Source organism: Syngnathus floridae, chromosome 17 (assembly GCF_059516105.1).
Source record: "Syngnathus floridae isolate MCC-2025c chromosome 17, RoL_Sflo_1.0, whole genome shotgun sequence".
Taxonomy (NCBI): domain Eukaryota; kingdom Metazoa; phylum Chordata; class Actinopteri; order Syngnathiformes; family Syngnathidae; genus Syngnathus; species Syngnathus floridae.
The window spans coordinates 6019735-6036973 of NC_142429.1; the positions used below are offsets into that span (position 1 = coordinate 6019735).

The 17239-nt window shown below is 42.8% G+C and overlaps 1 protein-coding gene across 2 annotated transcripts; it reads right to left on the bottom strand.

Moving 5' to 3' along the window:
• Positions 1 to 1410: 1410 nt before the first annotated feature.
• On the bottom strand, positions 1411 to 17207 carry micall2a (mical-like 2a). 2 transcript variants are annotated; one of them, XM_088357577.1, is made up of 17 exons: positions 17004 to 17207; positions 16469 to 16517; positions 15385 to 15642; positions 15191 to 15309; positions 14683 to 15069; positions 14484 to 14611; positions 14358 to 14406; positions 14069 to 14160; positions 13836 to 13934; positions 13690 to 13754; positions 13404 to 13527; positions 13224 to 13326; positions 13084 to 13157; positions 12903 to 13017; positions 12765 to 12811; positions 8326 to 8384; positions 1411 to 1547 (listed from the first exon to the last, which is right to left on the bottom strand). In XM_088357577.1, the coding sequence occupies exons 1-16, from the start codon at positions 17144 to 17146 to the stop codon at positions 8356 to 8358; spliced, it is 1881 nt and encodes a 626-aa protein (XP_088213703.1). In that variant the 5' UTR covers positions 17147 to 17207; the 3' UTR covers positions 1411 to 1547; positions 8326 to 8355. The 2 variants fall into 2 exon arrangements, with proteins under 2 accessions (XP_088213703.1, XP_088213702.1); XM_088357576.1 differs by lacking the exons at positions 1411 to 1547; positions 8326 to 8384 and adding an exon at positions 12033 to 12655.
• Positions 17208 to 17239: the final 32 nt, after the last annotated feature.

Consider the following 17239-nt stretch of genomic DNA (forward strand, 5'->3'; position numbering starts at 1 on the left):
ATGTTGGCTGTGGCGAGGCCCTGACTGTAGGTTCTGTTGTCCTGCTGGGCCTGCTTGTGGGTAAACACTGACAGAGCAAAGGTCTCGTCTACTCAATGTCTCCATCCATTTTCTACAGCGCTTGTCCTCACTAGGGTCAAAGGTTAGCTGGATTAAAAATCAAGACATTATGTCTAGTGAAGTCGACTCCAAAACAGATTCCTTTTTCCACTCAACTAATCGGACTACAGTTACTCTTCAAATATCCCACAAAGTATTTACCTCAAACAAAAGATTTACTCAGTTAAGTCATTTGTTTTTTAAGTAATTTCTATTTGTGTCCATCATATCAAAAGTCTATTTTGCACAATATGTCCGACTGAGTCCTCCTCTCCGCACCGCCTTTTTATGACACGGCGAGGGTAAATATTCAATATGCTTTGACTGTCTGGGAGTTGTACAAATCAATTTGCTGGGGCACGACATCCACTGCGGAATATGCAAAGCGCAGATAAGTAACAGCTTGTCACCCAGCCGCCGTTGCGCCTCTTTCAAAAAATAAAACCGCCACCTGGCCGCCACATGAAATTATCTCGTTGAAATCCTCTCAAAGGTTAGAGCAGTTATCTGTCAGTTAGCGTGCGGCCGACATGCTTTTGCCGTCATTCTCGCCTTCTTGTTTTGTGTTTTATGGCCTTTGCCACTTTAGGATTTGCTGCCGGGCAAGATTTTATAATTAGAGGGCAGTTGAGTTGGTTAGCAGGTAATTTACCTGCAGGCGGCACAAGTCTAATTATTGCCTTTGAAAAGCTCATTTGGCTTCAAACACTTCAGGTCTTTTCTCCTCTCTTGCCTTGTCGCCATAGTCGGCAAAGGTAACAATGTCCCGGAGCTCTGCGGATTCCCCTTCCGTATCACGTTCGCCTTATTACACGTGTCGAGAGTACGCTGTGATACCTTTGAGCGCATACTGTTAGAGAACGCCAAACAAAAATGTGTTTTCAGTTAGAAAATTCGAAGCAGCAGGGAACACCACAAAAATAACTTAATGTCCTCAGTTTATTATAGTTGTTATCTCGCCTTCTTCCTATTCGACTTTATTCAAGCGACTCGTTGGTTAGTTTTTTTGGTCATCATTTAAAATTCTATTTCTATATTTCTATTATATTTATCTTTACAACAACTACGATTTCTCCAAATTACAAATTTTGCAAATCCCAAATTTCATTTTCATTCATCATTCCACCACTTTCAACATGACTTCATATATTTTCATGGAAAGAGCAGCGCCCCCCTGTGGTGAGGCACTGCCTTTAAGCCAATCAGGTCTGCCAAATGAAAAGTATGTGTATGTAGTAGTATGTGAGTGACGGCAAACGGGATTGCACGACCGTCTCAGTGGATTGTGTGTGCTTGCTTACCTGATGAGAAGATGCGATGGAAAAAAAGAAGTGCTGGCTTGACTCCGCCTCCGAGAGATATTGTTAATCACAACTCGCCATGCGCTAAGGGTCTCCAACCCGCGGCTCTTGTCATGCATGCGGCTCTTTCATCCATCCGCTGTGCCTCTGTGTGAGACAAAATAACATTTAGAAATAATTTGCATTTTAGTGTGCTCTTGTAACATTTAAACTTGTTTTTCAATTACTGAAAAAATATGAGTCACAAGTGCCGATGTACGACACATATTATTAAGTCTAATTAGTGCACTGTAGTATTTGTGTGTTGGATGCGTGCTTGAACGGTTGGCCAAAAGTACAAAAGGGGCTGCGGCTCTCCTTACCCACGTGTGATGGCATCAAACAGATCACATTTACATTCATCACTGTAACGCTAATTAAAACGTAAACGCGTGCATTGTTTTTTCCCGGCGACATGGGGAGATTCCGCGGCGTCAGACGCACACCTCCCGACCGGGCTGTAATGTAATATTTCATTTCAAAGCACCTGAGAGACAGTCATGTGATCATTTATTAAGCCGCACTAATTGAGAATCCCATCAAAATATGTAATTAAACACTTAAGCGTAATTACCCAGCGCAGTAGGAACCCAGTGAATTAATTAAGGAGGGAAAAAAAATACATCAATTTATTTGAATCCATTTGTCCCCTTTCCACTTGTAATAATTAACATTTTAATTGCCTTAATCTGAGCGAAACAAAGTCACACTTTATTTGACAGCAAACCAAGAAATCCACACTCATTAGGATGTGTTGCGGGCAAAATAACATAACAGCTACTTTTGGTGTGTGTATACATTTCTGTTTGTGTGTAATGTTTTGCACATTTACACTGTGCTGAGTTGTATCGCCATGGAAACACAATTGAGTTGTTTTTTTTTCATAAAAAGGAAAAGGTTGGGCTCGGACTAATCTCTGGGACGTGAATGCCAGAGAAAGAACACAATGTGGTCTGATGTGAAACAAACACCAGTGTGTGTGTGCATGTGTGTACATGTGTATATGTGTGTGTTATCAGCAGCCTGCCTGGGTTTGATGTATACCTGGAGAGCAACTTAATATCCTCAGGCCACTACGACATGTCAAGACCACGCCAATGACACACACACGCACACGGAAAACAGGAATATCTGTGGCCCCGCCGGAGCCATTTACCTTTCACTGAGTAGGTTCAAGATATTAATTAAGATAAATCTAGCGCAATTCTCACATTCTACCATCTGCTTATTTATCAGAATTATGTTAATCGTTTCTGTAGGGGCCCTGAGAATTATTGCCCATTTTCAGTGCGTAATTCCTTTTTAACGTCAGTGCGCCGTCTCGCTTTTGCGTGACACCACCGAGTATAAAAACATGTGACCGCTTTTTTTTTTTAATTAATGTAGGGTCCACAAAGTTTGCCGCCAATTTCCCCATCCTTGTTCTATAAGGTCACAGACTCCAGGGGGTCAAGAGAGGACATGATGCAGAGATGTGGCTCGCAGACCTCTAGAGTTGTTCACTTAGGAAGTAAAAACGGCAAAAGCAGGACAGATCGGACTCCCGCTCAAGCCGGGGAGGACTAATGAGGGTGAGGACGGGGCGATGTGATGCGGCGTGATTAAATTTAGATCTGGAGGGAGATCTTGACCCGCGCTGGCCCGCGTCTAAGTGACATTTGCTCAAGAGAAACACACTGCAGCTGAGGCTTATTAACCTTTTATAGATCCCGGCACTGCCGCCCCACTTAATTGGCCACTGGATTATTCAATAGACTAAAATCACAGTGATTTCGTCCAACAAGGCGGAGGAGCGGTCCGGTCTCTGACAAGGTCCCGCCGTTAAATAGAAATCATCTCGGAAGACCTTTTGACTGCTAGCGAGGACAATACAAAACCAACAAAATGATTCAGTTAAACAAAAAAAACTTTTTTTTCCCAACTCTGGGCAAATGTTTCACAAGTCTAATTAAAATTTTCACAATTATTATAGCAAGAAGAAAATATCGCCAGTACAACTATAAATAATATTCATCGGCTTCATTGGTCAAGAAAATTGTACGCTTCTACAGAGGAGCTACTGACACCTACTGGAGTGGATGTGGAATTACACTTCTAGGGACAGTAATATTAGATTGGGAATTCAACCAATAATACATTTTCCTACAAGACTGATGCTTAAAAATAAAAACATCTACTTGAGGGATGAGGGACACAATACGGCGTGTCCCCTGCGACAAGCGGGACGTTATTAGATGGTGGATTATTCAATCTCCAGTTTCTAATGATGATAAATGTCACGTGCGGGAAAGGCTGAGCCAAGTAATCCTAAAGTGCAAGGAAAAGGATCTTGACGTAACTTGAAAAGCGATATGAAATCTCAATGCCGAGATCATCATCGGGCTTGGCGAGCGTTGACGCAAATATGAATCGGGGCCCGCTTTGACCGCCTGGCCCCAGTCGGCGCAGATGACCGACAAGGAGAGGGAACGTGGCTTGTCAAGTGTCTGGTGGCGAGCAAAAGGAGGGAAAGGGAAAGCGGGGATCAACATATTCCAAATGAGCAGACATAATCCCAGTGAATGTGAAGTTAAGCCATTTGATAATTAGCAGATTTCCTAATGTATGCCGCTCTGTAATGACCTTCGCAAATGAGAATGCTTGTTTGAATTCCGGCCGTCGCTCACATGCTTTTTATCCCTGCCACATCGGGTTGATGATACGCGTAAGCTTAATGAACGCCTTGAATGGGAAGCGACGGGAAAGGGGATGAGCGAGATTGCAAATGCATTTGCACACCTTGCATATCATCAGCGTGCCTGTAAAGTGGCATCAGCCCCCCCCCCACCCGCTAACAATGCATTCGAAGCCTTTCCCTTCAATGAGCTGCACTTCGTCCGCCTCGCCTCACTCTCGTTAAAGCGCTATTAGCATATTGTGGCACACCTTCGTCACGTTTCAGCGCGGAAAACGTATTATCGTTCAGTCGGCCCAATGGCAATGAGGTAGCGGTCGATCGCATCTGTCGACAAAATGACTCAACTGCCTTCGACTCAGCTCACATGCAACTGGTTTGCCACTTCGAAGTTGTAGCGTGATGACTTTGTTCACATTTATGCTTTTTGTTGTAATATTGAATAGATTGCAATTCAATAAAAAATAGATTAAAACAAATAAAGGTTCAAAAGCAAATATAACATTTTCATAAATTTATTTAAGCTGACATTTTTGCAATAACATTCCTTTAACTGTATATTTATTTATTAGAATAATAATAAAAATAATTTGTTTATCTTTTTATCTGAAACACAATGAAATTTGGATTTGAAATCTTTAACTAGAGGAGGGAAAAAATAAAAAAATTAATGTGACAATTTAATGTTTTTATAAAAAACTAATATTCCTAAATTTTGCGACATTTATGCACAACTTGCATATTAGCATACATCAGACACACAACAACACATCACATAATCTGAACAACAGAGCAAATCAACAGTCACCAATCAGCGCAAGAAACCGACGGCTGCGACGGGGAGCATTTAGCGAAGCGGCGCTGACGGCGAGGAAAACACGCGTCGCTTACGCGTGTCGGCTTTCACGCCCGCTCATAATCTGTCTGGGATTTCATGTGTGTTAACACAGCTCCCGACGCCGAGTGCAGAACACTTGAGCGGCGCTACATAAATGTCTCCGTGTAGCAAGTTGACAATAAACAAGCTATTCACTGGCGGGGATTTGCATGGCAAATGGGCGCATTAGCCGCGCGGATGGGAAAAGATGGCTTCGGAAGAGACGCGGCGCTTTGTCGGGGCGGCAGACGAAACTCTCTGCGGATTAGCGGCGGCCCTGACCGCGGAGCCGGAATAAGCTAATTGCTTAATTAGCTGACCCAATTCCGTAAGCTTCTTTGGGCATATTAACAACAGCTAGGCCGCAAATACTTCACAGAGGCTTCTTGTTTGTTTTTATGGAATTACAGTAATGAGGATCAAAAACAAGTCAGCGCTGACGACGAGGTGCGCTCGTATTTATTGCGTTCACCCCCCCCCGTCAATGGCGATTTACATGGGAAAAAGAAGCTAGCTTGTTTGCTAGCTTGTTTGTCAAAACAATTACGCCGCTGCGGCAAGTGTCGCCGTCCGCCTTTTTAGGCATGGTTTTTGAGCAATGAGGAAATAACGAGGGGGGAAGTATTCGCATTAGACGGCTTGATGACTGAAATTGATGAATGTACATTTTTTTGGGGTGGCCTACACACACTTTACATACGTGATATCAGCTGAGCACACGGGAGGCAAAAGAGAACTCATCTATATGCTAATTCATCGGCTTCATTTCGACCATACAGGACTGTTTACCTATTAGCTGGCTTGCATGTAAAGGGAATTGGAACATTACAAGAAAAAGGAAAAAAGAAAAAGCTGAAGAATTGTCAGCATTAGCATTAGCTTATGTTCTTGCTCTTTGTCTAAACTGGAAACCCAAATCTATTTTTGTCTTTTCATTCATGGGTATGGAACCAAGGTTATTCAAATGAGTGAAATAAAGTAAACCTGAAAAATAATTTTCCCAAACTAGCTCAAATAATACAAAAAAAAAGAAAAAAAAAGAAACATTAACAAACAAGCCAAGGAAACCTGCTATGAAAACCCAAAAACTATCACAACCTGGGTGAAGAGCTTTGGTCGACAAGTGGCGGGACAAAAGTACTTAAGGTATCAGTTAACACTAATAATGGTATCGGACTGACAAATAGCGGTATCGAGCATGCTGTTAAATGAACAAAATAATTTCCTCTTTCCCAGAGCTAACATATGCTATGCGATTATTTCCACACATTGTCAGAGTTGTCTCGCTGACCCTGACCCTCCACCACTGTGGAAAAAGTTGATTTGGCTTTCCCAAAATCTTTGCAAGGACTTCCACAGTGAGCTGCTTTACATCAGACGCCGTTTCGTTAAAGTCGCAGCATCATATTCTTTTTTTGCTTATTAGCCTCGACGTGAGCACAATTGGGAACACGTCCGAGCACAAAAACGGGATTAAAGGCGTCACGGAAACACTCCAGCAGCCTTATGAGGACTTACTTGACAAGCTCAACTTACAATGTAAATGTCATTCCTCATGAGCCGCCCTAAAAGAGATGCAATCAACCCGTCCGCGTTGAGACGTCTGTTGTGTTTAAGAGGATGACGACCCCCCCACTTCCCCCTCCACTACCCCCCACCAGCCAAGACCCCCGTTTGCCTTTCTTATTGTCTGTGGCGAACACAGCAGAATTGCCACTTAGAGCCGCTAAGAGCCGGACGTTTCATCTCCAAGCTTCCTCTGGTCTGTTCGCTACTCATCCCATTTCCACTTCCTCCAAAAGTGCCACCACTTCATTAACCTTGCCGTCCGTGAGATAAAGAGGCAGTGCATCAAAGCGCGCGCACACACATCGAACACAAATGCTGCTTGTCGCACACACAGGCCCGTTGAACATACGCCAAGGAGCCTTTGTGGAACAAACTGTGATCCATGTGCAGGGACTGGTGTAAAACTACAATAGAGGCTGAAAGGAATAATTGTTTTGGTTTTGAGGGGGCTCAAGGGCGCGCCCTATGGACATCGGGAAACGGTGACAACCACCATTGAATAGAACAAATAGGAATAAATATCGTAACCGTCTTTGCCAATAGAAAATCATCAGTATAGATTTAAGTCGCATTAGGATCGAGTGTGGTATTGTCTTTAGACGATCTGGATTTTTTTGTAAGACTATGCTGATTCTGATATTAAGTAGAGGTATATTCCGAAAACCCAGTTATCAGCCGATTAATTAAAACAATATATATATATATAATGAAGAATTATTTTTTTACATATCCTGGCTGCTCCACTACAATCAGTTCAGAAAGTTCTTGGTTCCCATGGCAACAAGAGAGAAGCTATACTACTTCTTATTAGAAGCCGGCGTATCAATCCAAGTGATTCCGGAGCTGTTATTTGGAGCTAAAATTACCGCATATTGTCGCTTTAAGGAAGATTGATCGGGAGGTGATGCAAGTAATTGGTGCTGTCACGAGTGTCAACCGCACACACGCTGGCTCGAAAGCAAACCTCAGCTTGATGAGTAACGACTTCCATTTAAAATAAAAATACGAAATAAAAACATGAAAGTGGATGAGAGCAAATGTATTAACTGAGTCACAACATTGTTTTACTTGCACCACATACAAATCTCTGTGCTGTATTTAATCCCTCTACCCACAGTTTCGGCGAAATGGAGGATATAAATTATTTTCCTTTGGTGGAAACGGCAAATCCCCATCTGGATTCTGTTAAAAGGCTTAAAATGTCACTAAATGCCAAGGCTGAGACTCCCGCTCACGCGCTCGGCTCCTTAAGACAAGATGTTCAAGCGTTCAAAGTTACCTGAAACCGAGGAGGTTAATATTCTTATCGCCGGGGCTTGTGTGAAAGTGGATATTGAAAAATAGCCAGGTAACCCCGCGCATTAGCAGCTATCACGCGGATTAGCCTCGTAAATACAAATTACGCATTTAATTGTTTATTGTCGGGAGTATTTGGTTAACGGGATATGGCGCGTGAATGAGAATGAGTGGGATGAAAGTGGGAGAAGCTTGCGACAAAACTACATTAAAAATTGCGCAATGATACACAAATTCCCAAGTGCCTTATTTTTTGCTATCATTAAAGAATTTTTTTCTTGAGACTAACAAATTTATCTCCCAAAGGTGTACATAATAAAAAGACTCTCCGATTGAAGAGGGCACTCAATATGACATTAAGTTAGTCTCCGATTTCCCTCTTTCAAATTTACAAGATCAAACAATGGCTCAGTTTGCAAACATCACGTAATGAAAATTAGAAAACAGGCGAGTTTTACTTGAGTCGTTACTTGAGCTCTGAACACTGTTGGCATCTTTAGTCAACGGCAAGTGACAAAATGGCCGCCTCCTGAGGATGGATAAAAACAGGCAGATTTTACTGCTTAATTCATATTCCACAAATACAATATTCATCAGTACACCATGTTCAGACAACATATTGTAAAGAAACTTTTCAACTTGACATTAACTCCATCGATTGTCATAGAAGACATTTTGAAAGCTCGCTCGAAATGCTCCACAATGGCTAACAGTACGAAGAGTTCTGCTTTAGCTAGCAGTGAATGAGTTAACACAAGATGTACAGTGGCCCTAAAGGGTAAAAAGGGCTTTAAATCGGACAAGTGGAATAATCTGAGCTCGCCACACTAGGCCGCTGCTTAATGTTGCGCCCCGGTGAGTGCATTAGCGTAGCATATTAGCATAGACGGGCCCTGAAATAGAGGACAAAGGGCCACGGGGTGAAAAAGAGGTCTTCACACCACATCCCCGTGAAAAGGCTGAATCACGGGTGGAACGAGACCAGCGAGGACTTTTGGGGCCCGGCCTCGCGAGCACGTATTGTGTTGCAGGGGAATTTCACTGATCCCGACACACGGCGGGAGAGGATAAAAAATGAGTGGCTCAGACCACGAGTGTTGCTCGTGTGAATCTGCGGCATTGAGTCGAAAGTTGCGACACCGTTCAGCCGAAAAAAAAAAAAAAAAATCTGTCAGAATCCTGCGCACCCACTGATAACATGCTTGGATTACGGTTGGTTAAGGCAAGTGAAAATTATTCATTTGAGATGGATGAAAGCTGCACTTGTCAAGTCTACCAGTCATGCACTACAGATATTTCATTTCCCCACTCGCCCGCCATGCATAATTTCTCGTCAATGCAAATTTTGTACGCGCCCTGCTTTCAGCGCTAGTTCCGCGTGGCACGGAAAATGGATCTTTGCCAGTCAAAAGGTAACAAAACAATGCAATTTTTTTGTTTGCAGCAGGTGTGAGAATCTCATTTCAAGTGACAGAATGTAAACAAACAAGCTTTTAAAGCATGCGAGGACGCGAGTTAAGAAAAAAAAAAAAGATCCAAGTGACAAGCCGATCTGTGGAGGCTCAGATCTGAGGCTTTAAGCTTGCTATTCAAATATTATGACGGCGCTGATGAGAAGCCTCATCTAGGGCGCGGATGGGCCCGATGAATTAGAGGCGCCCTTCTCGTTTACTCATCAGAGCTAATGAGCCTGATCAAATTACCTGGAGCATCGTAATTAAAGGCCAGTAGCAGCCATTCGCCGGGGGGGCGGGGCTAAAGATGATGCAACTGGGCTTGTGTGCGCCCTGGGTCACAAGATTAGGTACTGTCTAGGGAAGTTTTTTTTTTTTTATAGAAAGATGAATGTAGCCATTCAAACATAAAACTATGTGTACTTATGGTTCCTAATATTTTGATTATCACTCGTTTAGCTCCATGCAGAGTTCAATTTTTTGATACTGGGATAAATTATGTTCAGTACATCAAACAGAGATGGCTATTTTGTTGCAGGTGAAATCAAAGGCCATATTCACACGTTTATTAAAACTTACATGTTTATTAGTTAAAAATAAAATATTTTGAGTTCACTAAAAATCTGGATGTGCATTTTGAGAGCATCAATATGATATATATTTTTGCAAAGATAAATATTGCGGACAAATCTAAAATAAGAATAATAAAAGCATTGGCTTCTTGCAGTCTTACCATTTTCGTGTATCATTCACACACAAAAAATAAAATCACACAGACAGAAAATTTGACCTATTTGAGGCCTTTTTTAATATTTTTTTTAAATCCCGCACTTTACATTCTATTACTTATGTTAGTAAGCTATTACTTAATATTTATACTTGGTTTTTGAAGATCTTGAGCTCTTGTTTTTCTATATATAAAGCTGCCTTGCCTCAAACTGAAAATCAGAACCATTTTGGGCTAAACTAATTTACGGTGGAATATTTCGACAACTTGATCAAGTCAAGCAATATATGAGGAACTCCTTTGTACACCAACCACATGAATGTTCAATTAATTAACTCACTATGCATGTGAAGGCATCATTTTTTGGATACAATATGCGTGGGTGTATCTATTGTAACGTTCCGGTGAGTGTACTATTTCTATGTCAAAGTTCCCCAAACAAGATTACAAATTCAGTCCAAAAGAGACTTTTCATACAGATGAAGCACTTGACGGCTAATGGTATATTCTAATGAGCAGCCCGGACAGGAGCGCTCACCTCCGAGGATTCCGTTTCATCACGCGCGCGAGCGCAAATTGTTTGACTTATGAATATTAATGTCCCTCTAATTTGGGGCTGTTGTTAATGCTTGTCGCTCGGCGCTAGCTGGGCGAATCGGGTCCCCGTTGCCGTTTGCAAGCATGTATCGCGCGCCCCCACCCACCCCCCTGACACTAAGCCCTCGCCTTTGATTCTTAATTGCACCAGTGCGAGCGTTTGCAGGAGATGGGGCGCAAAGCTTTAATTAACTCTAATATCACACATTCAAGTCTCGACTGTCAGACGCATCACCCGTGTGCCACTTCCTCCTCTTTTTTTTTTCACAGAGACTCCAAACATCATTTCAGAACTCAGTTCCGACTGTGATCTCCATTTCACGCATCTCAACGCGAGTTGTGTCATATTGTTGCAGTTCATCTACATTTTACCTTTTGTTATGCGTAATTGCAACCAAAAAAAAAATCCAGAATTGTTTTGAATCTATTAGAATGTGAAGGGGTTTAAATTGGCTGAAAAATGGAGGAAGTGAAAAAAAGTAGGCGGGGTAATAAAACTCGGCTGCAGAATATTTTAGCTTGTATGTGCTGCATGTGTGAATACTCTTCAGCTTTAGCGCACACGCTAATCTTCAAAGGATTTGCTGGACACTGGAGTTTAAAGTTGCTACAGCGTGCTTTCCTTTCCCAGCTAAAATGCTAAAAGCGAGGAGGCCGCACATTTAGGTGCGCCGCAATCGCCGCGCAGATATTAGCAAAGAGTAATGTTTAATTAAAGCACATCAGACGCGTGATAAGGCCGCACTATAGTTTATAAGCCTTGGCCGCCATAAGCTAGCGCGGGAGCTAATCCTCTTTCACATAGCGCTACGGCATGGGCACAGCTCAAACTTTTTTTTTTTTTTTACAGCATTTATAAAATTAGCAAAGAAATTAACTGTCTGCAAGTGAAGCAAATTGGATTTTGCAAGTGGCGGCTATGTGTGTGTGAGAGTGTGTGTGATAGAGCATAGCCAGGCTGCCACCTACAGTACAAAATGGAGGCTGCTCAACACGTGTGGCTTACTTAATTAACAAGACCCCCGCGTCCTCCCCCACCCCTCTGTCTTCTCCCGCTAATGTCGTTACAGGAAATTTGTTAAAATCCATTATTGGAATTATTAATGAAATAATTTCAATTTGGCTGGGAGGCTGTGGAAGGATTACACGTGTGTCTAATATGCACATAATGCAGCAGGAACGATTTCAACAGCCCACGACCTACTTTTGACCTCGCGCCACCTGATTGGCTGCATTTTTTTTAATGATTCATTATAGTAGCACACACTGATAAGTTATTATTAAAAGGTAGAATGGAAAGAATAACTATGGGATGGTCGGGGTGTGTGTGTGCATATGCGTGTGTGTGTGTCATATGACATGCTGGTAATATGAGTGACAAAAAAACAATGACAATGTGTGAATAATAAACACAACAAATAGTCTTTTTCATTTTTTTTTTACATTACAAGAAAACAAATATGAGCATCAAGTTCAGACCTCAGCCAAGGCCAAACAATTAAATTGTTTATGCTACATTCTATCTAACAATAATCCTGCCATTAATTAAGCGGTGTGCTCACACACCCATAATTGGGGCTAACTTTATCTTTCACACTTCCAACCTAAGTCAGAAAAGGCTTGATTAAAGAATGTCTCTGAATAAATATCTTGTAGTGTGGGGTTATAGTGACAACAGCAGAGGGTGATATTGCCCAACGCGAGCACCATCAGGGATTGAAAATTGATCAATTAATCAGATCAATGCTCATTCCAAGCAGGCAGTATTGATTAACGCTGTGTATAGATTAGTGGGAGCTAAAAACCATATTCTTACCTCTTTGATTTTTACGATCACAAATCTTAACTAATTACAGTGATAACAAGTTTAAGTTACAATGTTCAAATCGGTATGTGCTTTATGACTTCAAAATGTCTCAACGCTTTATCGAATTATCGAACATTATTCCACTCGTCGCTTACGTCTTCGACCAAACAGTTTTGAGATGGAGGATTTCCTTTTAGGTTTGCCTTTCTTTATTCCTATTGATAACAAAAGGAAAGAAAAAAAAGAACAAACGAAAATAACTAAAAATGGCAAAATGTAAAAATAAAAGGAAAAGATTGTCTTAAAAATCCACACACAACTTACCCAAATTTGTCATCATTGTGTTTAGCTGCTCATCCTCCGCCAATTCCCTGAAAATGAACAGAAACATTTTCTTTCATAATTTAAATAATAAAAATGACAAATTTGTTGTTCCTTCCAATTGAACAGAAATGCCCTCACCTGAGGCGGTCGTCATCCAGGACCTTCACGATGGCGTTCCTACCATCCACAATTTCCATCAGGTTGCACATCAGCATCTTCTCACGGGCTCGCTCCTCGGACGACTTGATGTGATCTATCCCGCCCGATGGGAAAGTCGGCTCAAAAGGCACTAGCGCCGGAGCGCCACATCAACTCTTACCTGGCTTTTCCAGGAGCCTGCGAAGTTCCTGCTCAACATGTGGCTGTTGCCGCTCCAGCTCCTGAGTCCTTGCTCTGAAATATCACACATAAGTTCAAGAAACACACCAATATGGATTTTTTGAGGTCGATATTACTCACGTGTAGACAAGTTCAGACTCCTTCCTGATGAACATTTGCTTCTTTCGGATGAGCTTGAACCAGTCAACCATCAGGGGATCCATCAGCAGGTCGCCCCCGCCCTCTAGAAAGCACCAATATAACATAACAGATGAAAAACATTAGGATTAGTTCTGCACCACTATAAAAGCCATGGCGTACCTTCCTCGCAGCGGCGGAGTTTCCTCTCCAGCTCCACACCTTCCCTCTCCAGCAGCACCAGGCTCTTCTCGATCTGGTCCAGCTCGCTCTCAATCCGCTCCGCCGGGATGTGATAAGACTGGCGCTGATATAAAACAAAGCGCTATAGAGGCCTATTCAAATCTTTGCATAATTAAATAAAAAAAAGTCTGACTTGATAAGCTAAATGAAAAATGTCCATTTTTTGGACAGCGTACATGTCACGCTGTTAATTAATCTCATAAGAGACTTAATGGAGGGAACTTACCGAGGGTGACCTCATTTCTGCGCCGGGAGCGTTGGTGGGTGACAAATACTTTCCCTTTTTAGCGCCTAAGAGGTCGATGAATTGGGATTAGATGGCAGCTTTTTGTCACATCTGAAAATACCGGAAAAAGCCAAAAGATGGCGCACCTGACAGGACGTCTCCCTTGCAGGTCGGCAAGCGAATGGATTCTGTAGTTGGCCATTTTGTCGTGGATTTGACAGGCGAGTGCTGCCCGGACGGCTCAGCTAGAATAACGACAGCCAGCTCTACTTAATTCTCTGCACTCCAATTTTTAACACAAACAAAAACGCTAGGAATTTGCAAAAGAAAATTCTAATGAATTACTTTTTTTTTTAATTGAAACAAATTTTTTACATACATCTTTTCTTGGCAGGACTTAAGGGGATGCTGGAGAAAGACGTGGACATGAAGTCATACTGATGTTCTTTTCCAGCAGATTCGGTGTCTTTTCTGCACAATAGGAAGAAACATAGGATGGAGCAATACGAGAGGAGAGAGAGGCCGGAGTCGCACTGGAGTCATTAGCGGAAGATAGCAATGAGAAGGCTTGCTGGGGGGGGGGGGTAAGTTTAGAGATGCGAGTGAGATTAGACAAGATCAAGAGCGACGGCTTTAATAAGCCACTTAGTGATCCTGATAGGCTTTACCTTGGCGCCTCGGCTTTGCTTTCCACATGTTGACACTTGGGAGGAGGATCTGTTGGCAAAATGTATTTTATTTTGGCGTTCATTTTATATAAGATGATGACGACAAGAAATGGTGATTTTGCTCACCTGCGTCCGTCGGTGGTCTCGCGTTGCTGCATTTGATCGCCTCGGGATGAAAATTATTTGCTGGATTTGTGCTGCTTTTGACTTTTGGCGCAGTGGAACTTTCAGCTGGACGGGACTCTCCTCCAAAGCTGCAGAGTGAAATTCACAATTCATCATCTTTAAAAAGTGGGATGAAAAAGGGTAGGAAATCAACAATTACCGTCTCTCCGCTGAGCGAATCGTAAACGGACGTTTGTTGTTATTATTGCAGTTTTGCTCGGCCAGTTTCTTTCTCATCTCGATTTGCGGCCATTGCGGGAACGCTGCAGGAGGCGGCGGCGCTGCTTGGAGAAAGTTCTGCCGGGCCGCTTGAGTTTTCTGAGCCGAGGTCGTCCAGCATTGAGTCGGAGGGACTGGCTGGACGGGCTTGCAAGAAGGTGCAGGCTGGATGCCGATGAGGTTTTCTGACAAGCTGGCCGCAGGCTTGACCTGAGCCCCGGTGGAAGGTTCAGAAGCCTTCTCGGGGTGTACGCGGCAAACAAAAGTATCGGGATTCTTCCCAGCTTTGTAGCCTCCTGCGTGAAGTGTGCCTGAACATTCACAGCAACTGGAAGAGTGTCACCAAAAAAAATCTGATTACTCAAACAGTCAACAGCAAAGACAAAATGGCCGCCCTCTGAGATGAACACCGAGTCCTACTACACTCCTGTATTTTTCAAAATACTTACATGAAACAGCGCCTGTGAAAGAGTTTCCCATCCACAAAATGTCGTTGGACAAGATGAACGTGACCTTTGCAGGTCACACATTTACTATTGAGCGTTCCACTTTTGTTGCTGTTCGGCTCCTGGAAAACAAGCACCACGGTCACAATACAATCTCATTAAAGATGTGCAGGTATACCTTAAAAAAACAACCCCACCTCAGAGTCAGCTTTCGCCAGCTTGGGAGACATACGGCTGGCGACAGGGGAAGGAGCCTGATTCTTCACGGCGGGTTTGGTTGCCGAGGCTTTGGGGGCCACTGGGAGATTTTTCTTCGCTTGGGGCACTTTAAAGTAGTTGTAGTACTGAGAGACGTAGGTGAGAATGCTCAGTCTGTCGGGGATCCTTAAGGCCACCATGTCCTCCGCGTCCAGCAGAGCCGGGATACCCAATTCCTCCTCAGCCACTTGAAAAGCCTTTCAGAAGGAAAACTCACATTCAGCAGACATCAGTCACACAATACAATCGGCTTGAAATAGACCTCAACAGCTCACTTCCTGGCGGGATACAACAGGGGAGCAACTTGGACATGATTTTTAAATGTAAAGTCTGAATGTGACAAGAGGCACTTTTGTCCAAATTGTTTCTTATCTAATGACAGTGCGAGAAAGGTGACACGTCATGAAATATACAAAGGTGTCCGTTACCAAACTCATGTTTCCTTTACCAGGAGCGTGGGTGGGAGTCTTGTAAATGGTCTCAGTGCTGCAGGATGCTCGCAGGAAGTTAACTTCCGCGAGATCGTCATTTATTGACATGACATGCCGGTGAGGCGTCCTCGCTTGGGAGGAAATGTCGCAAAAAAAAAAAAATGGCGAAATGACTCCTATCACAGGAGGGTCCTCTTCAAGGTTATCAAAACAAGAGAGGTCAAGTGGACGAAAGCAGGACAAGGAAGATGTGTCCACACAAGAATTGAGCAAAGGTGGGCTGAGTAGACAAAAATTGTACTCAAATAAGAGTACTGTTATACTGTTGAGAACTTTTTTCTTTTTTTAACTTTCCAAGAGGCTACTGAGTGACTTTTTCTATGCATATTAGGGAGTTGCATTCTGTTGAGTTTAAGGACATGCCAAATAGCAATCAACTTAGTGTAATACTAATTAACTGTAAAATTACCCTTAAAGACAGACCGAGGAGTAAAGAAGCACCCTTCAGCTGCCCTTATCTCATTAGCACACATTGCTGGAGGCGTGACATCACACGTCCAGTTTTAAAGGAACGAAAGAGCCGACGTCTCACCAGCTTGTTGTTGTCAAACACGTCTTCCATGCGGAGAGAGTCATAATCACTGGACACACATACAAAGAAGTGTTATTTCTCCTTATAGCAAAACGTTTGACAACTAGGTACCTCCTAAAGAATCTAAGAACTTACCTGAAGTAGAATGGCATTTATTTTTTAACTTTTAGAGGAGCATTGAGGAAGAACTGAGCAACAAAAAAGAAGTTTGTTTGGTTTAACACATCTGCATCGGTCAAAATCAACCCTTAAATGGAAAATATTGTCTACATGTGCTGCTGCACTGTTTGTGTTCCTCTGTTGTTATACCGTATATAGATGCTAATTGCTAGCACGTGTGGCTGTGGTGTTTCTTTTGTATGTTAGCGGATAGTAATTATTTCTTTAATATTAGGAATACATGTGGGTAAATTGCTGCTATAAGTGTATTAATGATATACAAGTATTACAGACAGACGCCACGAAAAAAATAAAAATAAAACTGTCCCCCATACAACGTGTGGGGCAGGTCTAATAATTAGTGTGCTGTACTTACATGAGGTCTGGTCTGTGTTTGTGGATGAGGGCACAGAAAGCCAGTCCGCTCCGGAACGACGTGGTCATGTTGGTGATATTCACATCCCGGTAGCCGTCACACTGAGACCGGCACCACTGCTCCAGAGCCTGGATGGCAGACATGCTGCCAAAGCGCTCGCAAATATTTGGAAGTTGCCGAAGTAGGAGGAAGGTGTGGAAGTGGATGGGAGGGAGGGAGGGGCTAGCTGTTTGCTA